This window comes from Rhipicephalus sanguineus, chromosome 1 (genome assembly GCF_013339695.2).
Source record: "Rhipicephalus sanguineus isolate Rsan-2018 chromosome 1, BIME_Rsan_1.4, whole genome shotgun sequence".
NCBI lineage: Eukaryota > Metazoa > Arthropoda > Arachnida > Ixodida > Ixodidae > Rhipicephalus > Rhipicephalus sanguineus.
Window position 1 is genome coordinate 300,015,002 of NC_051176.1, and position 23,652 is coordinate 300,038,653.

At 42.9% G+C, this 23,652-nt stretch overlaps 1 protein-coding gene across 2 annotated transcripts in view; it reads right to left on the reverse strand.

Moving 5' to 3' along the window:
* Positions 1 to 23,652, reverse strand: part of LOC119379360 (MAGUK p55 subfamily member 7) — a 69,820-nt gene that overhangs the window by 11,252 nt on the left and 34,916 nt on the right. For both annotated transcript variants that reach the window (XM_037648668.2, XM_037648670.2), the window contains exons 10-13: positions 18,243 to 18,514; positions 13,809 to 13,945; positions 10,273 to 10,359; positions 2,756 to 2,836 (exon numbers count right to left, since the gene is read on the reverse strand). In XM_037648668.2, the coding sequence (XP_037504596.1) occupies positions 2,756 to 2,836; positions 10,273 to 10,359; positions 13,809 to 13,945; positions 18,243 to 18,514 (577 nt within the window). The remainder of the gene's footprint in view (positions 1 to 2,755; positions 2,837 to 10,272; positions 10,360 to 13,808; positions 13,946 to 18,242; positions 18,515 to 23,652) is intronic.

Sequence of the window (23,652 nt, forward strand, 5' to 3'; positions counted from 1 at the left end):
TATAATATCGAGTGCCTTGAAATAACATTGTATCAATTTGACACATCTACAGAAAGTTTTTCATAGGTGGTGTCTGAAGGGGTTAAAGGAGTGAACAGGTGGACTTGTGGCCTCAAAATCGCCCACGCCAACGCAAGTGCTCGAACACAAGCGTCTTTGCTTTCATCTTCTATGTGCAAATCTTGTAGTGAATGCTTACGCATTGGAGGTGACGTGTGCATCATAGCTGCCAGAAATGCCCGACTCGAAATGAAACGTTAATGTGTGTTGAAAACGAGAAGTTGTTTGACAATCTGAAATTTAAACTTAACATACTTGTTAACTATAACTATTAAGCAAGTGTTTACTCCAACTGGAAACTTTAGTCCATGTAGTTGTTAACGCATTGCTATCACTATCAATGTTTGACAAACTTTTTTACCCACCTGCTGCTTTTCGCTTAAGCTGGCCTGAATTCACAAATCCTCAGTTTTATGTAGTAGTTCAGGTGTGATTAGAGGAGCTAGCTGTATATGTAGCATTTCGTCTTAATTGGAGCAGCTTTCTGGCTATGCCCCTTATTCTTCCACTCTTTTTTTTTTTTGTGCCCTGCTACAATCTATGAAAAAATCCGTAAACAGGGGGTAGGTGCTCGAGCCAACGTTTCGACTTTCGACGTGTCGAAACGTTGGCTCGAGCACCCACTCCCTGTTTACGGATTTTTCCATCGTAGCTTCCATCTTCCACTTCCTGCCGTTTTTTGGATCTGCTACAATCTAGTGATAAAGTTTGCCAATGAGGCACTTTGGGCACATTGATAATCCATTTTGAAGAGAACTAAATGCGCACAGAAAACATGGATGAAAAGAGGCCTGCATATACACACACACAGGTGCTGTGTGTGTGTATATGGACACATATACCGCATTTTCTGGTGTATAAGATGCGCCTTTTTTCCTATATTTTCGCTGGTGCGTCTTATACAATGGTGCATCTTATGTACACAAAAAGTCATGTGATTCTGTGACACCAATATGCCCATATTTCAATAATAATATTTGGGGTTTAACGTCCCCAAACCTCGATATGATTATGAGAGACGTCATAGTGGAGGGCTCCGGAAATTTCGAACACCTGGGGTTCTTCAACGTGCACCTAAATCTAACTACACGAGCCTCAAATTCGCCTCCATCGAAAATGCAGCCGCCAAAGCCAGGATTCGATACCGCGACCTTCGGGTCACCAGTCGAGCACCATAACCACTAGACCACCGTGGCGGGGCTATGTCCATATTTCATTCGCCAGTACAATAACTGAGTACGAGAGCAATCGTAAAAAGACATCTAATCTTGTTATAACAATGAAGTGGGTGTGGTCTTAGATGTCAGCTACTTGCTGTTCATGCAGGGTGGCGAACACAGAGATTACGACCGCAATAAAAGCCACCACCGTCACGCGCACTATTGTACTGTTCAAATTTTTTGTTCTTAAACGAAGAATAAACCCACAAAACTGAGGCAGTAAATAAAAAAAAGGGCACCACAACGTTTCATTGTAACGTTGTAGCGCCCACAATACCAGTACAAAAATGAAAGTACCACTTTGTTATCATCATCATCATCAGTCTCCATGTGAGACGCTGCAGTCCAGAAGTAGTCACAGCTTCCAGCTTTCGATCGCCATTTACGTTTTGTATGAGTGTGTGTGTAGGTGTTAACCCCGAGGCACGATCATTGTTTATATGTTCCTGCCAAGCCTCATAATGCCGTAGAGGCCACGTCAATGATGTCTTCAAGGTGCTTACAACGCCGCTAAAAGAGTTACTAAAATAGGCCGACAACAGCAACCGAGCAATGCTGCCAACCAAGGCAGAAGAAATTTTGACAGTGTGCCAAAGGATGTGGCTTCGAATCCAGTAGAATAAATGTTGGTTTTCTGCGCCTGAGGACAGCGTTATTTAAAGGTTTTATACTGCTGCTTACAGATATTGAGTGCCATGCGTAACTACGCATTTCGCAATGAATGTACTCTGCGTGCGTCGTCGTGTTTTATCATGTTGACAAAGTGTCTATACGGAGGTGCATCTTATATATATAGACAGATGTGTCTCATACGGAGGTGCATCTTATATATATTTTTTCCCGCGAAAATCGTAAAAAGTAGGGAGTGCGTCTTATACAAAGGTTTGACCTATACACTGGAAAATACAGTATATAAAAAAAGGCACACATACACAGACACAAATGCTGTGTGTGCATATGCGTGCCTTTTTTCGTGCATGCTCTTCGTGCGCTTTTAGTTCTCTTCAAAACAAGCTAGTGGTTGAGTACATGTATTACATGGTATCTCTAAAGTGCACTGTCTATGCTAAACAATTCGTGACCTAGCATTATCCACAGCTGCTTTTTGATTCACCAACCTCCTTGAGCAAGCATGAATACAGACCTGCACTATACAAGGCACAAGCAGGACCCCGCAGTGGAAGAACATTGGGACTTCGGCAAAAAAAAAAAAAAAAAAGCAACAGAAGAACGAGAGCAAATGGCAGACATCGGCTAGACCTGTTGCTGCGACTGCTAATTCACCTCCACGACGATAATGGCAAGCATCGTATTTTGATCTCTGCTTTAGTAGCAAGGATGCAAGCGGCAGAGAATGTCACTTTGGAGCAGGAAGGTGAAAAGGACCACTTCAGATATCATTTGGCACAACTGGCACTGCTTTTCCACCACTGCTTCGCTACGACAAGCTAAAGAGAGGCTCTGTGCTCACTCACAAGGAATTGTAGTTTTAAATTTGTCAGGATCACTTGCAACAAGTCTTCGCTTCAGTTCATTGCGGCCAACACCTGGAGGACCTGGAGAAAAAAAAATCACTTGAAAAACTTCGCTGTCACATCAGCACAAAGCAGAAAGCAATTTCTTTTAAGGGAACTCGCAAATTGTGAACAGTGCATGTTTTGTGCAGTACGGTACAGTATATAACAATGTTAAGTAGAGCTGTGCGAATAGCAAAATTTTGGGTGCGAAGCGAATTCGAATATTGAAGTGTGAGTGCGAATCGAATCGAATATTTCTCGAATATTTCTAGAATACTTTTCGAATACTTTGAAGCGAAATTGCAGAAAAAGAAGTTAGAGAGGATTCCTAAGCATATTCTTATGAGATAGCAACATGAAAGTGTTTCTTTTCGCTAGGTTGATGAAGCACTGGCAGGGTGGTGTTTCATAGTTCTCTTATCAAGAATGAGGCAATGTAGAGGCCGACTTCTATTTATGTACATGATTTGGTGCAACCTAAGTGTTGCCGACAACACTTTACACGTGACAGGCAAACATGCCATTCTGTGGAACTTCTGTGGAAGCTCAACTGACGTGGCAGGCAAGGGTGAGCTCCCTTCAAGTGCGGAATTCCAAATCTGACTCGTAGACGTCGATGTATAAGAACATCTGAAATTTTGGATGCTAAAAAGCTTCGGCGTCTGTTTTTTCAGACTTCCTGCCCAAACTTCAAGTCCAAAACGGCATTAATTGAGCCCCCAACTCTGCCACATCTTTCATCTCCATGTTGGAACCAGCGTTTTCTTGAGTTAATACATTTGCGACCGTAGCGACGCTTGAAAGGCAGCTTTGCCGCAATATGGGGGTGTGATGAGGTGAAGCATATTGAAAATCTAGGGACCAGTTCCAATCGGACGTTGACTGTGTCTTGGCAAAGTTCGACCGTAACGGAGCTTGAAAGGCAGCTTTGCCGCAATACCGGGGTGTAATGAGGTGAAGCAGATTGAAAACCTGAAGGGGTCACTTTCAATCGGACGTTGACTGTATTTGTTTTTGGGAAGTTCGAATAGTAAAATTCCAGTGCGAATCAAATCGAATAACAAACACTATTCGAAAAATATTCGAAATTTCGAATATTCGCACACCCCCAATGCTAAGGCAACTGTGGGGAATGTTGAAATATGATTAAGTATTAAGCACTTACTACTACAGACTTCTAAAAGGGTCCATGAAACTGCTTTTTGCATTTGTGTAAGCACTTAGGCTACCACATTATCAAATCATTCACACCATAATTTAAGTGAAGCACCACTTTATATCAATGCAGCTGACGGCCATTAGATGTTACCCTCCTCCTTAGCAGTGTTTTTTTTTCCTCAACTTCGTAGAGCAGTCGGGTTCACTACAGATCAGTGATTGAGGCTAAGCTCTGCTTCCCGAAGCCGTCTGCCAGCGTGTGTTGGAGCTCTATGCCACCAGGTCCCGCAAAAATCCCTGCAGCTTCTCAGAACTTCCTTCTCAGGAAAGCTGATAACCTTTAAGTACAAAGAAGTTGGCGGAAAAACTAAAACTCTCCGACAATGATCACTAAGAAGAGTATATACGGGAATTATGACTAGTTTTCCAGCATGCACCGACTGCCACAAATGCATGGATCCTGGCATCGATTGCATACCGAGAGCCTGATGCTCACTGTACCAATGTGCTGCAACTACTGCACTTGCCAGTTTGGCCTATGGCCAAACTGGCAAGTGCCAGTTTATTAGTAATATTAGCCACGATGTCAGTGGGACAGCCAGCCAGATCTGTCGCCTGTATGTCATTGCTTATCCATGTAATGTGCCATGTGCAGGGGTGGCTAGAAACTCTATTGACAGCATTGCTGCTCAGCACTAACGATGCACATATTTAATATAAAAAATTACACACTTCTTTAATCAGGGTGCTTAAATTGGCATGCTAATGATCTAAAGGATTTGTGCTACCAGCAGGCCCGAAGCAGGGGGGGGGGGGGCTAGTGACCTCCCCTGATGGAAGGGGCTGTGTTACCAAAATAATGAAAATAGGCGTATTTCTAAAATAGTCAAGGCCTTCAGCAAGCAGGTTACAAAAAAAAAAATAATACAAACACACGCACACACGCATGCACACTACATAATTTGTTCCTTCTGCTGAGGGAATTCACTACGCAAGGATTCCGAGCTGGTTTGGTTGGTTAACATGGTGAAACAGTGCAGACGACAGGACGGGCAAACAGACAAGACAGCCTTTGAGCGTGTAGCAGCAAAAAGACAACAGCATTCACATTTGTGCACAGGTGCCATTCCTTCAATTTGCAGTTTGTCACATCGGCTCAAGAACACTGGCAGAATAGGCGCATGAGTGAGTTTTCCACTTCTAACCAGTTTTTGGCCTCTTTGTGCAAGCAGGTGAATGCAGGAAAAGTGAAAAGCTATTGATGCAATAATAAGTGCAAGAACCATTTCACAAAGTGTACAAAAAAATATGTTTACAACATCCCACTAAAATATGGTAAATCTTATAGAGGACATACTGGAAAGTGCATCAATGACAGATTGTGCAAGCACGCAAATTTATTAAAAGGAACAACAGATAGCAGCAACATGACTATCCACCGCAGCACTTGTGGTTGTTGGCTAGTCTTTGATGATGTATATACGCATCGTGAAGCAGTGTGATTAATGTGCACATTAAATTTCTGAAGCGGAACTAAGATTTTATAACTTTTGTCATGTCACGGGGCCTACTGAATAAATGCCGTGAAAATTAATGCTAACCAAAGTTGAAAGTAAGAGAAAACCAGATCGCCCCTGCACGACACTGTTAGAAGGTATTCTTCAGGCCACAGGAAAACGTCTAGGTGAGCTTAAAGAACTCTTATTAAATATATCTCGCTCGCATCCATACATTCCTGGTGTAACCAGGAGACGTCAGCAACACTATGGCGCCAGCAACAAAACATTAGGTTCTTATTGTGATAGCAATTATATGAAGGGTGTGTCCAGATAAGAACGAACTTGAGGTCCTGGTCACCATTCCACATTTTCATTAAATTTACTGTAGGTACAGGTATTAGAACCAAAACAATGAGTTTGAAGTTAGTTTCGTGAAAAAAAAGGAAACTTTGTTCACCTAAAAATATATACAAATTTTGGTCGCAAAAGAAAAACACTTTTCCACCAATTTCGCAATTTCTGGACTTTGAGCGCACCTAGTGAAAAAACGGTATAACTTCTTGGTCACAAAATTTATTCCCATAAAAGAAAAAGTAAAATACAATCTGATGAGTATTTCTCTTGGCTGTAGAAGGACTTTCGAAGCAAAAATCACAAATGTGGTAAACGGCACAAAATACCTGTATTTCAGGAATTTATTGCTCCAAACAAGTTAAAATGAGGATCATAAAACTCGGTACATATTGACTTCGATATTTGCACTTTCATTTAAAATAATTTTTGTGGTTTTCACACTCACCACTATACTTCAAAATGGTACTGAAATGTATGTGGCTTACCGAAAACACTGAAGCATGAAAATCGTTTTCTCAATAAGGCCATTTTTAATTTTTTATTTAAATAGTTCAAATAAACTGTTCAAGTTGTTCAAAATAATTGTATGCGACATAATCACAAAGCAGATGTTCAAAAACAACAAATGCGTAGCCAGGTTGCATGGTGCAGCCAGCTATGTCTTGCGATCAGCAGCTTGGCAAACTTGAGTAGACGACCTACAGCAGCGGCAGCTGCGGCCCACGGGAGGTCACATTACATCAGTGGCACTTACATTACATCGGTAGCTTGCATCAGCTTGAACAACAGATAGTTAAAAAATCCAGGTAGAGCATTTTGAAACAGCTTCAATTAGCTAACAAGTGATCTGCCATGTCACCTGGCTAGCAAGGTCCATGGAAGTCCATGGAACTCCATGGAAGGACTGGTAAGCATAATGGTGCTCCTGGAAATGATGATACACTATGCACCAGTAAGTACTGTAAGTAGTGGGCCAGTAAGTAGCAGGCTCAGTACGAAGCAACTGGCTCAAGACACAGTATTTGAAGCAGTGTGGGTATAGTATGCCAGGTGACACTTCACATAAACACAGGAGAAAAAACAAGCAGATGAACTTCAATAGAAACTGGAAGTGAGATGAGCTACTTGTTTGGTGTTTTTCAAGAGAGACACGTTGATTTTCATTTACAGAAAACAAAATGAACAATAGAAGTATTACTGAGGATGTTTCCACGATAATAAAATGGACCAATGCCCGTCCGTGTCAGTCCCGCCTGCTGCATAGTTTGACGAGGGAAGAGCACGGGATTTTTTACTGTCAGATATTTGGCTCAGACATTCACAGGAGCCTTGACAACACGCTGGCAGTGTTCTCTGGCGATGTTCAGAAAAGTGTCGCAACGCTCCTTTAAAAACTGCAAGTCTCCACATTAAGCCACACTAAGCATCTGAAGATCTTTTTCTGTGCCCTAATGCAAGCTCTGCTTTGGCTGTAAACAAGTAGTATGTACTTCTGGAGCAGGCTGGCAAAGCTGCACAGCTGTTCGTTGTGTACCTTCATTACCTAGAGCCTTTAAAGGGGCCTTGAACCACTTCTCAGTTTTGGTGAGAAACATTCTTTAGAAAGATGACTAGGTTTTGGATCTCTCAGTCAAATTTCTCGGTTATACACAGCATGTGGTGTCGATCTCTCCTCATATTCCTCCTTTTCAAAGAGAGGCCTGCTCATGGTAGTGGTTCAGTTGCCACTCCCTGCCAGATGTCAAAGCACACTCCCATACAGGGCTGCCATAGGCCAATAGATCACATAAAGAAGGCAGGATGTCTGGATCAAAGCACCTTTTTGTTTTACTGCTCATCATCATCGTCATCATTCTCAGCCTCCACTGCAGGATGATGGCCTCTCCCAATGATCTCCAATTTACCCTGTCCTGTGCGAGCCGATTCCATAGCACAGTGCGCCCGAACTGTTAATCTTGGTTGTAATCGCATTGCCGCAATAGAATCTCAATGAAAATAAAGTTTTCTTAGTGCTTTGCAACGCCAGAAAACTGCGGTCTCTTGGATGCTGAAAAGTGGCCAAAGGCCGTGGGCTGACTTGCGCCGTAGCATTCCATGGGGTGCGCTCGAGCGAAGTTTTAGCACTCTAAAGAGCACTTCTAGCACTGAAACGCGCCATCTGGCTTAAGACAAACGGTCCAAATGCATGCAAGGGTCATTGAATTTTGTTCCTAGACATTTGTCAATGGCGTGGACGTGACGGTGCACGAACGCCAAAACTCTAACCATAGAATTAGCAGTTTCATCGACAATGGGGCGCCGAAAAACTCTTGTTTTGCCAATTTCATGGCTGCATGCCTCGGGAAAAAAAAGATCACCCAGCGATCACGCAAAGCCCCTATTGCAAAACTGGTCAGTTTTTATGATTGCGCTGTGTACCCACAATGAGCGGTTAATCGTTTTTTGAGCATAACAAACCCAACCTCAGACTCGAGTCACGGCATTCACGGCGCTTTCGAGCATGAAACTTTCAGTGTTTCGTAATGGCTGGCTCGAGTGGTTCAAGCAACAACACGGCATGACCTCAAAGTCTAACGTTGGCAAAAACGAAGCCGTGAACCGTGACAATGTAGGCATATGGCACCAACATTGGCTCCAAGCTTTACCTGAAAAGTATGAAGACAAAGATACCTACAACCTAGATGAGGCTGCATTTTTCTACAAGATGCTACCGAATCACACGTTCACTACCGCTGGTGGATCCTCATCCAGAGGAAAACAGAGCTCAGAGCGTGCCACGGTGCTGTTTGATGCCAATTCAACAGGCAAGGACAAGCTTCCCTTGTTGACAATGGGGAAGGCGGAGAAGCCGCAGTGCTTCTGAAATGCAACTATTCCCAAGGAACGCATCTACAGAAGTAACAAGCGAGCAAGAATGACTGCTGCTATTTTTGAAGACTACGTGCGCCTTATGGATAGACTGTTCGACGCAAAGAATCGGAAAGTGCTTTTCATAACTGACAATTGTCCGAACCATGGAAAGATCGACAACCTCAAGGCGATTGCTTTGCAATTTTTGCCTGCAAACACAACCACAGTACTGCAACGAATGAATCAGCGCACCATTGAGACCACCTTGAAGCTGTACCACAAGGCTCTTTTGCAGCACATGCTCACAGCGTACATTGTTGTACCTTTTGCTCACCAGCAAAAGGTACAACAATGATTTGCTTGGTGCGATCTATTTGCTGAACTTTTCATGGAAAGAACCCACACCTTTGAAGGTTGCCAACTGCTTTGCGCACGCCGGCTTTTTCCGCGCCACTGTCAGCAACCCTCATGATGACCCGCATGATGATGACTGGACTTGCAGCGATCTATACAAGGCTGTACATGAAATTGCTAGCCAAGAGTTAGAAGGCGACTTCGAGACGTTTGCGTTGGCTGCTGCTCCCGTGGTCGCCCCAGTGACAGATGCGAAGATAAGCGACACTGTTGGTGGCCCCGATGAGAACGAAGAGCCGGTGGATGAAGAGCCATGTGAACTGCCAACTATGGTGTATACGCAGGAGTACCTACGCCGGCTGGCCTCATGCAATGCTTGCAATGGCCTAATGCAATGCTAGGTCGAATTGGAGCAGGGGTTGCCCACACCCGACAAGAACTTGAAACAGCCAAAGCACACTGCCTTTTTTGCACCTGAATAAAGTTCTGCTACACTGAATACATTACGTTTTGACTTCCTCACAGTTGTGACGCAATTAAAGCTCGACTGCTTCAGATTTTCTCGAGCAGCCGCTTATACCAAAATATCGCTCATAACTCATTTTTTTGCCATCCTGATGACTTTGTTATAATGAGGGATTTCTGTACTTTCCACTTCAATGACAGTGGCAGATTTCTTGACATTATCTCGGAGTGCCTGCTGAAAGTGATAATGTACACAAGTGATAACAAATTAAGCAAGAATGAGACATAAAACAAAAAATGCAAAGCAGTCGCATCATGAAAAGAGACTGAACATAGTAATGCCTAGCAACGCTTTCCGACACACACACGCATGCACACATACACACGTACAAAGAACGGCAAATATTTCTATGGACACTCTCCTTATGCAAGTTCAAGAAAATGCATCGAGTCACGTACAGTCTGCAACTCAACCTGCAACATCTAAAGATGTAATTAGAGGCTAATAAGCTAACACATTCATTACTCCATTCCACCTCTACTAACATCACTGATGAAATCAATCCAGTACTCAGAATTTCATATTAGTTAAATAACTCCCGTTTGCTCCTGCATCAATTTCTACTGTCCCTCCAGCACTTGGTCACACACATAGTACAACAAAAAAAGCTACGACAAAAAGTAGTACGTAGTGCTAAGGAACAATTCACAGAGCCAATTTATAACAAAGAAAAAGGCATCATGAAAAAATAGTTATTCATAAGCACTGAAATAATTTTTTTTTAATGTACCCACCAATCAGCACAATGGGACGATGAAGTCCAGGCCTTGGATAAAGCTTGGCAACCTCTTCATAAGTTGAAATAAGCTCTCGATCAAAGTCTGAAAAGAAAACCACAATTGTAGTTTTCACCACTGTACATATATTCAAGGACAAGCCAAGCACATCAAGGCAGTTCTGATGACATCCTACTATAATGGCCACATAATAGCTGTCTCAGCAAATTAGTTATTTTGTAGGCTTGTGCAAATATTCGAGCAGTTCGAATGTTTGAACAAATAATACAGTGTTAGAATTCGTTTCGCAACGAATTTAAATTATTCTAAATTTCGAAGCATTCGAAATGAATGAATAGACATATAAACTACACTGAACACCCTGTAAAGGTGGTTTCTCCGTAGGGCAGGAGTGCTATGCCGTGAAAACACCTATCCAGGGGAAATCCGCACATCCGCGAAGTCCCACTTCAAGGTTAAATGAGCAAATTACGCTCACATCAATTCATCATTTTTTAAGTTTAAATGCTTGTTGTACCGGCTTATATGCTCTAATTATAGTAAAGTTTGAAACGTAACGTATTTTACATGTCACTTGCATTCTACCGAAAGTCAAATCCTGCTACTATTCAAAATTGCTTTCACTTCCCTTTGAACCAAAAAGAATGACATTTGCACATGCCTTGTTCCAATTTTAAAAAATATTGTACAGGTTAGTTGGGTCATGACAAATATGCTCATTTTTCTTTATAATATGTCATATATACTATTCGAATTCGATTAGAAATTATTCAACCAAATCACCATTTGCTTCGAATTCGCTTTGAACCCAAAATTTACTACTCGCACAAGCCTATTATTTTGAATACAGACAAACCTTGGTATACCTGATTAACCTCCATTAAACAAAGTCTACAATATAATGAATTAGTTCCACATCCTAGCTCCATTAGAAAGCATGCCTTTTCTTTCTTTGACTTTAAGAAGTAACTTTGTGCCACAGTTGTGATTTAACAAAATCTCTCAGGACAATCACCACCTACTCCTGCTATGCACATGAAAAATCAGTAAACCACCGGCTGAGAGCAAACCAATCTTTTATAGGCGACCTTCTGCCTAGAAACGGTGCCGGCAGATGGCAAAAAAGCACCGTCAAATGAATGAAGTGGAATGCGCCACCTAGCTATCGCATTTCATCATGTCAAATGTAACCTTCGACTCATAGCATAGGCGATGCCATACTGTGCCACAAAAAATATTCTGCATTTCAGTTGCGGAGGCAGGCGTACCAATGATTCTGGCTTTGACACGATGCCTACACAACTAAGCATTGAAAATAGCAGCAAAAACACTTGTGTGGATGCAATGAAACACACTGCCATGCTATCACTTTTTCTAGCATCAATGACTCTCTTGAACTCTCACTATGGCAACTCCATGCTGTGCCTTCTGGTTGCCAAAAAAAAAAAGATTACAACTTCGACATGATGCCTAGATGGATATGCACTATAAATGCACAGAGGCGTGAAGGCAGCCCCTGAAAAATGCACAAATACAACTTATCGCCCACAATCCTATTGTAATAAGCATCTTCAACTATCTGCTCGGGAGCATGTGTGGTGTAGTGCCATTGCAACCTGTGCAGCGTGCTTTTGATAGGCAACAACCCAAATACACTGCGCCACCATTCACTGCCACCTGCTTATATGGGACCACTTCAAGTGTGTGTTTCCTGTGGAAATGAAAGCAGCATCACCATCCCTGTGTTGGCCGAACAAAATATGTGCCGTATCTGTGTACAGTCAAGTGCACAAATACTACTACTACGGCAAACCTCACTGCACAAGCACTCCCACAGCAAATGCTTACATATGGTGCAGCAAAAGTACCGGGACGGTGTGAGTGTAGTAACACACCTGCATGCACAAAAACCTCTCAGGACAACAACAACCACGAGGCAGCAGGTAACATGTTTCAGTGGAGCTGGCTTTCACTCAGTAGCAGATCACTGTACAAATGCGCACATATGTACAGGAGAAAGCCAGTTGGATTGTACACTCTGCTGCAATGGTTCCCTGTCATGGTTTTGAAATGCTCCTTGGTACAGTCGAGCCCGACTATATCGAACCCGTTTATATCAAATTATCCCGTATATCGAACAATTTCTAAACACGGTAAATTTACATTGAGAATATATAGCAAAAGTTACTGTTACATCGAACGAAAATAGCAACGACAACCGATATATCAAACTCCATGTGCCTCAAAAGTGCCCCAGCAAGTTGGCTTTCCCTCGCGGTTGCGGGGAAAACTGCCGGCGCCACCCTAGAAAAAGTGGTTTAGACCCGGTTGTGCACGGGCGAACACCCCCCTGCAAGAAATGATCCTGGCCCGCTCGCAGCGCTTACAGCCAATCAGAGGCCGCCGTGCTTTCTCCGAGGTACAGAGGCGGTAGAAGTGAGCGCCATTTTTTCTTTCTTTATGCTTGTGTGCCTGCCGCTGCCTGTTTTCCTCGAGTCCTCATTCAGCGTGGTCGGTGCTGGTGGTGTTGCCTGTTGGTGCTCTGTGAACCTTCGTGTCGGCAGGGAGCTTAAGATCGACTTGCTCGGAGCTCTTTCTATGTTGAGTAGATCGTGGGCAGATGTCACGAAGGAGACGATCCAGAACTGCTTTAGGCGTGCCGGCTTCCGCATGCCTGGTGATGACACCCCAAATTCCGATGACAGCACTGAAAACACCGCAGGTGTTTCCGCCGAAGTTTGGAGCGAGCTGGCAGAGTTCCCGGGAGCTATCGACGGATCGACATTCGACGATCGTCAGTGCGGACGATGATGTCGCCATCATGGGTGAGCTACAAGATGAGGACTACGTTGCAGACGTCGTGCCGACCACGAGCCAAAGCGACAACAATAAGGAAATTGACGATGGCCCATTGCCTACATCCTCCGAAGTGATTAGTGCACTTGCGTTGGTCCGGCGCTATTGCGTGAATGTGGAAGGTTGCAGCCTCAGCTGCTCCGACTTGTTGGACAACGTGGAGGCGTGTGTGCTGTCGCAGGCAGCGAAGTCATTGACACAGAAGAAAATCCAGGACTATTTTGTTCCAAAGTAGGGCACGCAAGTAAGCCACCATATTAATAAAGTACTTTTCTTATTATGTGCCTTTGTGTCAAAATCCTATAGCGGGCCTATATCGAATTATGCCATATATCGAACTAATAAACGTTTTTTGGAGAGTTCGATATACCCGGGTTCGACTGTATATCCATTGTGGGCTATAGAGCAAGAATTTTTTCTGCACTTTCGAGTTTTTTCTTGGCTCCCGTGGTAAGCATTCATGCTACACAACTATCTTCTTCAGCTGCCAAACTTCAGTACGCTTCCTAATGAGATTCAGGACTATTCTAGAAACATGTGAGGCTATTTTTACTGTTGAAACACAAGAAGCACTATTTGAGTTCATGAAATACTGACTGTTTCTGTTGCAAGTATGAATTCATTATATTGAGGTTTGACTGTTGTAGTTTTGCAACAGTCAACCAGACTACGCCTACCTTCATTGTCAGAGACATCATACATGACCTTCTTGGCTCTCCGAGCCTTCAGCTCTTTGCGCATTGGTGAGTAGCAGCCTGCTGACAGGCCCTCATCATCGTCATCCTGATTCATCACTCGCAATGATGCAAAACGCCTGAAATTGAAGTACAATTAGATCCAAAGCGCTCTTGTCCATCATGCGACAGTTCACAGACATAAAAAAGGATGCAGGCATGAATAGTCATATATAGCTAAAAGGCCGCAGGAAGTGAAAAAAAAACTATACATTTCAAATGAACATATCACGTAGCCTAAACACAACAGCCAAGGGCAGATAACGTTAAACCTTCATATAGTTAAGATAGGCTATACACAGGTTTGTCAAATTTATGCACCTCCTTTTCAGAGGTCATATTTCACATACTTTCTTGTAACACCATAAATACGCTATTAATATTCTCCATGAAGGCTTCACTAAGATAAATTTTGGCCAGCTTAATGTACCAATATGTTTTACTGTATACCATTGCTTTTTTATCATCCACCACTCATAATCAGTTCATCCCAATGACAACATAGGTAAAGCGCAACTCAAGCCACTGACCAATCGTCCTTCAAGAACAACAACAATCGAGAAGACATAGTGCTATAAAAGCATACCATCTCAAGCCCTAGCATGCCGTCCAAAACCGTGCTGCTATAGATTCATCCATCCCACCTATCATTACCAAGCTAGCGTATCATCATTGAAAGCAGAATCCGGCTTCACTAATCTCTGTCTTCGCCATCGCATTGCCACGCTGTCTTTATTCCACAAATTCTTTTACAGTGATCTTGGCCATCCACCTTACATTGTTCACCTTACCCGCATACCTCATCGTGGCGGACACGAACTACACGTGTCACGCCCACGTGCTCGCACCGTCACGTTTTCCTCTTCATTTTCCCCCCCGAGTAGCATTAGATTGGAATGGCCTTTCCCACAACATTGCAGCCATTACTATTCCATCAACCTTCTTGGACAATGTAACCAATTTTATTTCGGAATGAATTTCACCTGGCTGTACTGTAAACCCACCCCTTATGTAATACCCCCTTGAGGGGTCTTTAAGGAAATAAAGTGATGTGATGCCCAAGAAACCACTACTTTCCACACTTTTCTGGCTAAACCGTTATAGGTCCCATAACAAGAAAACCATATCTATTTGCTTGAGCTCACTCAAAACAATCCACACAGATTCATGTTTTCAAAATAAAATCATACCAGTAGCATAACATCCATGAAAGACCATCTATCCCTTTCGTATTTTGCATCTCGTAGAAGCATGTTTGACCTTATTTCATGAATATTATAATCCTTCTCTTATTATAGCTTCATCTCTCAGCCTATTTATTACCTGTCGTGTCGCATTGATCATCATAAAGTCAGAAATCAAGCTTGCAACACTAGAACTTTGAGTCAGCCCTTTTTTCCCCTAATCACTGCAGCAATAAAATCACCATCCAATGACAATGTTGCCACAGTCATTAACAAACCTTAACAAACTTCCTAAAGGCATTTGCTGATGCCGTACAATTAAATTTGCCACCAAATTCCTTTGTTTACATTATTTGTCATAGTTTCAAATTAATGAGTAGGTCATTAGCTGACAATGATAAAACAGGAATTCTGTTTACTGTACTTGTTGTACTCCTAAAGTATATAAGGCAAGACATTACATACGTGAAGTATAATTAGAGATTACTAACGTAATTAACTTTATTACTTGTACTTAATTTGTATGCCTCCCATTTTTAAACACACCTTTTGTTTGAACGTGCGTGTGTGTGTGTACGTGATATATATAATATACATATACATACCTCCCAGTGACAAAAGTTAACAGGACATGAGTTCCATGTAGTGATGCAGAACTATCGATGGTACTATCGATACTATCGATAGCTGAGTCACTATCGAACTATCGATGGTGAAAAATACTATCGATAGCGCTATCGATAGTAAAAAATTCGATGGTACTATCGATAGTATAAAATCAACAGCGCAGACTCACTGCAGAATAAACTTGGTTCCCCGCGCGTGGTACACAGTGGAGCCGGAGGAGGAGGATAAAGGGCAAGAAAATTGACATGCTTGTGTTCTTCACCAGAGTGCTTTGCTGACACATAATCATAAAGTCAAACTGTTGAGCTGTAGCGGAATGGGAGCCTTTACATGTGGCGGGACTGCGCGGCTTCAAATTGATATTGCATTTTATGATTTCAAAATAAAAAAGTTAATTGTAAGGTGTAACTGGTTGGTTTTGGATACGAATTTATTGATCGATATATTTCACCATTTACACTGCGGAAATAGTTAATTTCTCTGCCAAAAATTGCTCATAAATTAAGTGAACCTGGTAGTAAGCTATCGCAAATATTTTGGCAATATGGCCGGCCAGCAACCGCATCATTATTCACACCAGTGTCGATAGTATTGTCACGTGGTTGTGACGGTCAAGAATGCTGCAGCAAGACTGGGAAATACGGAGCTCTTTATTTGGGCGAACTTGTGCCCAGAAAATCAAAACTCCAAATAAAAGCGATACATGCTGCGGGGGTATACTCGTCAGCCGTTGAGTTCTCTCATCATCGGTGGAACGCGTCGTCCTTTATACATCAGTCATCAAACCTTCCAGCGTTAGCGCTGGTGCTCGCGTAAGCTCTCGAATAAACTTGACTATTCACGTCCGGTGCGTAATCTTAACAGAATGATATCAAACAATTCTGAAGCTTCTCAAACGTTACGGCGCGGTCTGCGTCAGACGTTGCCAACAGTCTTTGTGGGTGAAACCCTAATACGTCAAAACAAAGCAGTAAACACGCGTGGCAGATAGCGCTCTAGTAATATTAACGATGGTACTAGCGATTGCACTATTGATAGTTTGTCGATAGTAGCACTATCGATAGTTTGTTTACACTATCGATAGTTTCGAAAAAACTATCGATACTATCGATAGTCAATTTACCGATAGTTCTGCATCACTAGTTCCATGACAAATGTAAATTTCTGCTCCGCTATGCACTATGCTTCTAATTTGAAATGTAGGTCGTTTCAGCTGCCATTATATGCTGGTTCCAAGGGCCAGAGGCAATACCGCAAGAAAGTACAATAATTATGTGGGTCCAAAGAATGAGTCAGCAACTCAATAATGCCACCTTACTCCCAGAACACATGCTGCTACCTGTAAGTGTCGGGAGTCATCACGGCTTTGGCGTGCTTGCACCACAGTTCCAATTTCTCCACACATGCTGAAGCCGACGCTCGCAGACAGTAAACGACTTCAATGTAGTGTCGAGAGTCATCACGGCTTCGGCGTGCTTACGAGCGCCATCTCTGATGCTTGACAGAAACAGCGAACGGCCTTGAAGATGCCCTATGGTTGCCATGCGCCGGACGGTATGTGGACAGAGCGACGCTTATAGGCTCAGGTCTCAGGTGGCACGGGCTTCAAGTATCCAAGAGGCGCGTGACCTACCCGGGGGCATTGGATGCTCGACTCGCACTGCGGTACAACGCATATAGGGCGCCGCCCAGTCATGCAGCGTTAGAGCTTTGAATAAACCAGTTTTACAATTCAACTCTACAGCGCATCACTATAGAACATGGTGTCAGAAGAGGGATGGGAATGCACCTCGGAGAGGTTATGGTGAAAGGTACAGCGTTTGGCTTTAGTCTGATGGTGAAAGAATGCTCTCTGAGTACCCCTTTGTTGAGCATGGTGTAGTCCACGCAGAGCCTGATGCCACCACTTTTTTTTGGGTATGAAGACTATTGGCAAGCACCAAGGAGGCGGAGCTTGGACTTTTGTTATCACTCCCTGATTTTCCGGCTTCTTTAGCTCAGCCTCAACAGCGTCGTGCAGTGGGATGGTGCTTGTAAGCACGCCGAAGCCGTGATGACTCCCGACACTACACTATCTGTATGTCAGCCCCATGGCATTTCATTAACACATATATTTGGCTTTCTGCACATAGACAAGAGCTATTTAAACACATGAGCTCTCCCACGCCTGAAAGGGGTGGCCGACGTTAAGCTCTTGTCTACCGCAAATATTTATGCAAACCTCGATGTACAACCTTTACTTAACATCTCCAGCTTTTCATTAAAACATTCCTCTCTCTCTATTTGCACAAACGTTTATTCTTTGCAGAAGGTTCTGGAGCATCAAATTTCAGAAAAAAAAAAGCCATCAAACTCAACACATTTTCACATTAATTTAAGTTCACTGTGTACCCAATGCTGCCGCCACAATGCAACACTGAATTCTAGATGAGCAATGAGGCCACAAGACCATCATTCTTTTTATGTGTGTGTGATTTCTGCACTCTGAAAATTTCATGCACACAGGTGCAAAAGCTCAATCTCATCAGCAGTGAGAAAAGGTCATTTGTGAGCACTTCCAACATACCTCTCTTGGAGGCTCTGTGCAGGTATAAGTCCTGCACGAGCTGACCGCTGACCCTCCCAGCGTGCCTGCCACCAATTTGGGTCATCTTGGCTAACCAAGTGCAAAACTTGGCCCCGCCAAAATTGCAGGCCAGCTTCCTTGCATGGAATCAATGGGTCTGCAGCCGGATCGTAGTCAAACAATGCCCGGACACGTACTCTGCTCTCACGACCAACAGAAGCTTCCTCTGCTGGCACCAGTTTCAGAGTGATGGTCCCTGCCTGGCTCTGCTGCTGCATTAAAGTACAGCCACCACTTGCTGATCAGCTGCCTGTTTACTTTATTGACTTTAACATTTCAAAGTAACACAAGGGCTAGAAGGAAGCAGTAGGCATCCCGGCCAAGCAATGTGGAGCGTAGTTCACTACTCCACGTGACAATGCAAAAATGGTGCTATGGTTAGTAGTACAGTACTGAGCGGGATGTAGTCTGCTATATGTGGCAGACTGCATGCAACAAGAAGAGGAGTGAAGCACACAAAGTAGAATACTTGTGTGCCTGCAATAATTAGCTCGTGCAGTAGAGAGTTACAGGGCTCTGTTTTTCTGTGTTTGGAAACTGCCAAAGGAGCTTCTGCAAAGAAACGATGAGTGGCACAATAGTGGAAGTTTTATCACCTCAATATTAATATCTTGACAGAGGCAAGATAGCGTATTCATCAGAGAAGGCCAGCACGAGCACTTACTTTTTTGCTCAGAAACATGTCAGGTTTTAGGCCTTTAAAGACACTGGTGTTTTAAAAAATATTTTTTTGATTTTTATCATTTATAAATGAAATTTTCAGGCAAAGTATATATCGTAGCCTACTAAAAGCAGATATGCAATTAATTTTTTTTCTTACGTGAAGTACCAACATTTCTGCAATTTTGTCATTTACTATGCTAGAAAAATTTATAGGGGCATATTCTAAGACAATGAGAGATCTCAACTAGACCATCACTCTAATTTTAGCTCTGTTAGTATAAAAGTTATTGCCATGTGTAATGTGGTCGTTGGAAACCCCAGAATTTTTGGCAGTTGTATTGCCAAATAAACTTTTTCATATAAAATGTAATTTATTAGTCTTATTGTGTGCAGCTACTCATAAGCTTTCAATTGCAACAATAATCACTGAAATCTGGCTACTGCAATAAAAGATAACGTAGGCAACAGCACAGCACATAGGAGAAAAGTGCCTCTTTTTTCAGGGGTCGTTTGCGACTGAGAACGGTCGTGAAGCTGACCCTAGAGCACAATAACAAAAATAAGTACTCATCAGAATGCTTTATTATTGCAGCAATAGATTCTCTTGGATGTCTAGATAGTGAAAAAAAATGTGTCAGAAAGTCTACCTTCTTGGCAATATTTTGGTCCAGAAGACCAGTGCCTGAACCAGCATTGTTCATGGAGCTGGAAGACCCCCACCTTTTTTGGAAATGGGAATTGACCCATCATATAGTTGACATTTTAGATGTGAAACGGGCATCACTATTGTGTATGAACAACTTTTCTAAGAACAGTTCATTTGGCATGATGTAATATGAGCGTCAATGGAGAGAGGCCAATCGGAGATGCTATAGCACACTAATGATGACTTCAGGCCCATTAATATATGTAGATGATGCTCAAGAAAATAAAAACGAAATGATTGAGACTGTGATTATCCACCGTAATAGACAACAAGCACTACTGAAAATGCTCATGCTAAAAGCCTGCACAATGTTTGATGACCAGCAATTTTCCCGTGCCTACTTGCGCGTTTATGTATTGCTCCACGATCATAGTGTTAGGCAGTGGAAGCTTCAACGACTGCTCACACATTGTCCATTCATCCACAGTACATCTGCACATTGTATCCTTACAATGTTTTTTTTTTTTTTTTGAAGTTTGAAGTTTTCTTACTTTCTGATACAGAAAGAGGAGTAAGAGCTAAAGGCCATATTGCCTGACAGAGGCTCTTTATCCTATGCGCATTCGGCATGCATGTACACGTTTTCGAAGCGAGTACAAACAATGAAGCAACCAGAGAAATAAAAAATGCATGTGCATAATTATCACTGCAAATAAAGCAATACAGGTACATCATACATGAAAACCACTTCATGATACTTCATGAAAAAACAACCATATCATACAAACACTTCAAGAACATATAGATATAAGCATTAAATTGTGAACTTTCAAATTTCAATTCAAACTGGGAAAAAAAACATGTGTATGCGGTGTACATAAAAAAAGATTAGCGAGATATATTTTATTGATAAATTATCGTGGAATGTAACAGGAAGTTTTTTACAAATTGTTTAAAGCGGGGGGCATGAAAATCTATGTGATTCTCAACAATGTTTAATAGCCGGGGTACTTGATACTCTAGGTCCCGACAACCGTAGTTAGTTCGCATGAGTGGTGGTATTCTCATTTGGTGGCGTAATTGATATCGAGGGGAAGAAATGGGTAGGTTACTAACATGGAGCCTGTGCTTTTTTACGTGCAAAAGTAAGCTATAATAGTAAATTTGATTTGCTCTGATTAATGAGTGTTTATCAAAAAGATTGTGTGTGGGTAAGTCTTGCAGTCTACCATGATAGTTTTGAAAACTTCGTATTACCTTTTTTTTTGTAGTTTTATTAATTTGTCGTAGTTTTTTGCGGTTGTTGTTCCCCATATTAATGCACAATGAGTAAAAGAGGGTGTGATACATTGCTTTCTTTAGTGTTAGTGGTATAAGACTACTAATTTTTTACATAGAGAATGAAAGAAATGAAAGAAAGTAACACCACTTCCCCAGTAGAGCAGCCATGCAGAAAATGCATGTGTAAAGGTACAGCCATACTAGCGGCAAAAGCACGTCTGGCGCGCAGCACCACGGCATGTTGTGCGTGCCAAAGGCAGGAGAAATCAAGAGTTTTACAGCGTATCACACAAAATGGGTCTAGACCCAATTTTGCTGCAAGTACTACGAGGGCGAATGACCAACCAGGAGCTACTAATGTGACGTTGTGGAGTCATGTTGACTGGGCCACCACTTCTATGCACAGAGTTTTTCAATCAAGACTGCCTGCTGCGCAACCAAAGCATGACTGACCAAACAGAAACCAACTTACGCTCTCAGTGTTGCTTGCACGATTAGAGAGCGCAAGAGATCTTTTCGCACTGCCGTGTGGCGAGATGCTTGCCACAGTGGCCTTCATGGTAAGGCGTTGATGCGCGACAACTTGCCGTGTGTCAGCGCCATTTCTCCCACTAGGGTGGCTTTACCATTCATGTAATAACATGGTTGTAATATACACTTACACCTGCCAGAAAGGTGAGTCGACTTTTCTTATAAAATAGCCAAAATTTTGCCAGCCACAGCAGCAAAGGCAGTAAATGTTTTTTTACGAAGTTTCAGATAATGTGAAGTTTCAGATAATGTGAAAGACGTTAAGACAATAGGTTAAGCTCAAGCCTGAGTGCCCAAAACAATTATACCATGCTTACATGCATATTTTGCCCTTAGAGCTCACTTGGACTCAGACTCATGAAAATTTTCCTCAACCGGGCTCACTCGGACTCAGACTCACCGAAATTTTTCTCAGCCAGCCTCACTTGGACTCAAGCTCACGAAATTATTACTTATTCGAACTCACTCAGACTCACGGCTCTATCTGAGTGAGTCGACTCATGAGTCCATTAGCGTATATAATTGACTTAACCAACCATGGTGCCAATGCTCTTTCACACCAATATCTGGCATAATCGGTGCTCTACTTGGCGCCTTTTGATCTCGTACCTTCAAATATGAGTTATCAGTGGTTGCAATCCAGTAAGGACATTTTTATTGAAAGAGATGACTCACATGAGATATTTTTATCAAGAACTTCCCTCGAAAGAGAGTGCGGGGGAAGGAAAGTCACGGCACCACCTCCCCCCCCCCCCCACCCCCACCTCTGTAACCTGTAACTCGTCCTTCTTATCAATAAATATTGAACTGCCGTATGAACTCTAGGGCTTTGAAGCATATGTGTGAGTCGACGGGAGTATAAACGTGAGCCAATGTAAGGCTGATACTAATGCTGAAATGGTGTAGATAGAACGATAAGTCGGGAAAAAGGTGTAGAGCTCACTCAGACTCACTCAAGAAATATATTTTGCGCTTAGGGCTCACTCGGACTCAGACAAACTAAAGATTTTCTCAACCGGACTCACTTGGACTCAAACTCACCAACATATTACTCAGCCAGACTCACTCACACTCAGACTCATGGCTCAATCTGAGTCTGAGTGAGTTTGCGGACCTATGCTTACATGTAAAGATTCTTACATGTATGTTCAAATACTGGCCCCAGCAGTCGTATTTCGATGGGTGTGGCATGAATAATAATATAATTTCTAAATCTAAAATTTTACGTGCCAAAGCCATGATATGATTATGAGGGATGCCGTAGTGGGGACTGGGGATTAATTTTGACCACCTGGGGTTCTTTAACATGAGCCTCAATAAGAACATGGGTGTTCTTGCACTTTGGCCCCACCAAAATGCGACCGCCGCCAGTAATCCAACCCCCTTGCTCAAGTTTAGCAGCATGACACCTTGCCTACTGTTACGAATGGGGTTTGCGTGTCGATGAAAGCCGGGAGGCTGGCGAGCCGATGATGCCGAAGATAGGACTTTAGCATATGAGCAGGACAAGGAGGTGAAACGCTTACAAAAACAGTAACAATGTTTATAGCATGTATAGCAGGTATAGCAGGTTATAGCAGTACAGAGCCTGCCAGCTCCACCAAATCGTCTCCTTTTAACAACGGACCAGCCTTGTCTTAAATAAGGCACCAGTCCATTGTGATGGGGACCCTCCTTTTGGCCCTAGGTGTTGAGCAGCTTTTCCATCGCAGGTGTTGAGCAGCCTTTACACTGCAGGTGTTGAGCAGCCTTTCCATCGTCCTCAGGAATGCTGCTTTCCTGCTTTCAGTAGCTGGGTAGCTTGACTGGCGTCTCCCGGATCACAGACAAAGCATGCAGGGGTTGATCGCTGCTTCCAGGTCGCAGGTGCTGGCCCTTTTCTTGGTGGACGCCGTGGACTTCCAACGAAGTGCAGGTGTTTATTCGCTTCCCCGGTCAGGTGCTCTGGCACAACACTACTAAGCTACCACAGCAAGTGCATGTTAACTATGTCAGCCTTGCACCACCTGCTGATCTGTGCTGCGGTGGACGACATCGTGCACAGAGACTGCTTCAAGCTCTGTGTCCACCTCATATGTCACCAGGATGGTTCCCGCATTTTCCACAGGGGCAATTATAATAAATAATGAAGAAGATGTAGAAGAGGAGAGCACAGGTGCAATTAGTGTTGCCTGTGCAGTGCAGGCAATAATTCAACTTGAAGGAATACAAAACAGGACTGCCATGTTT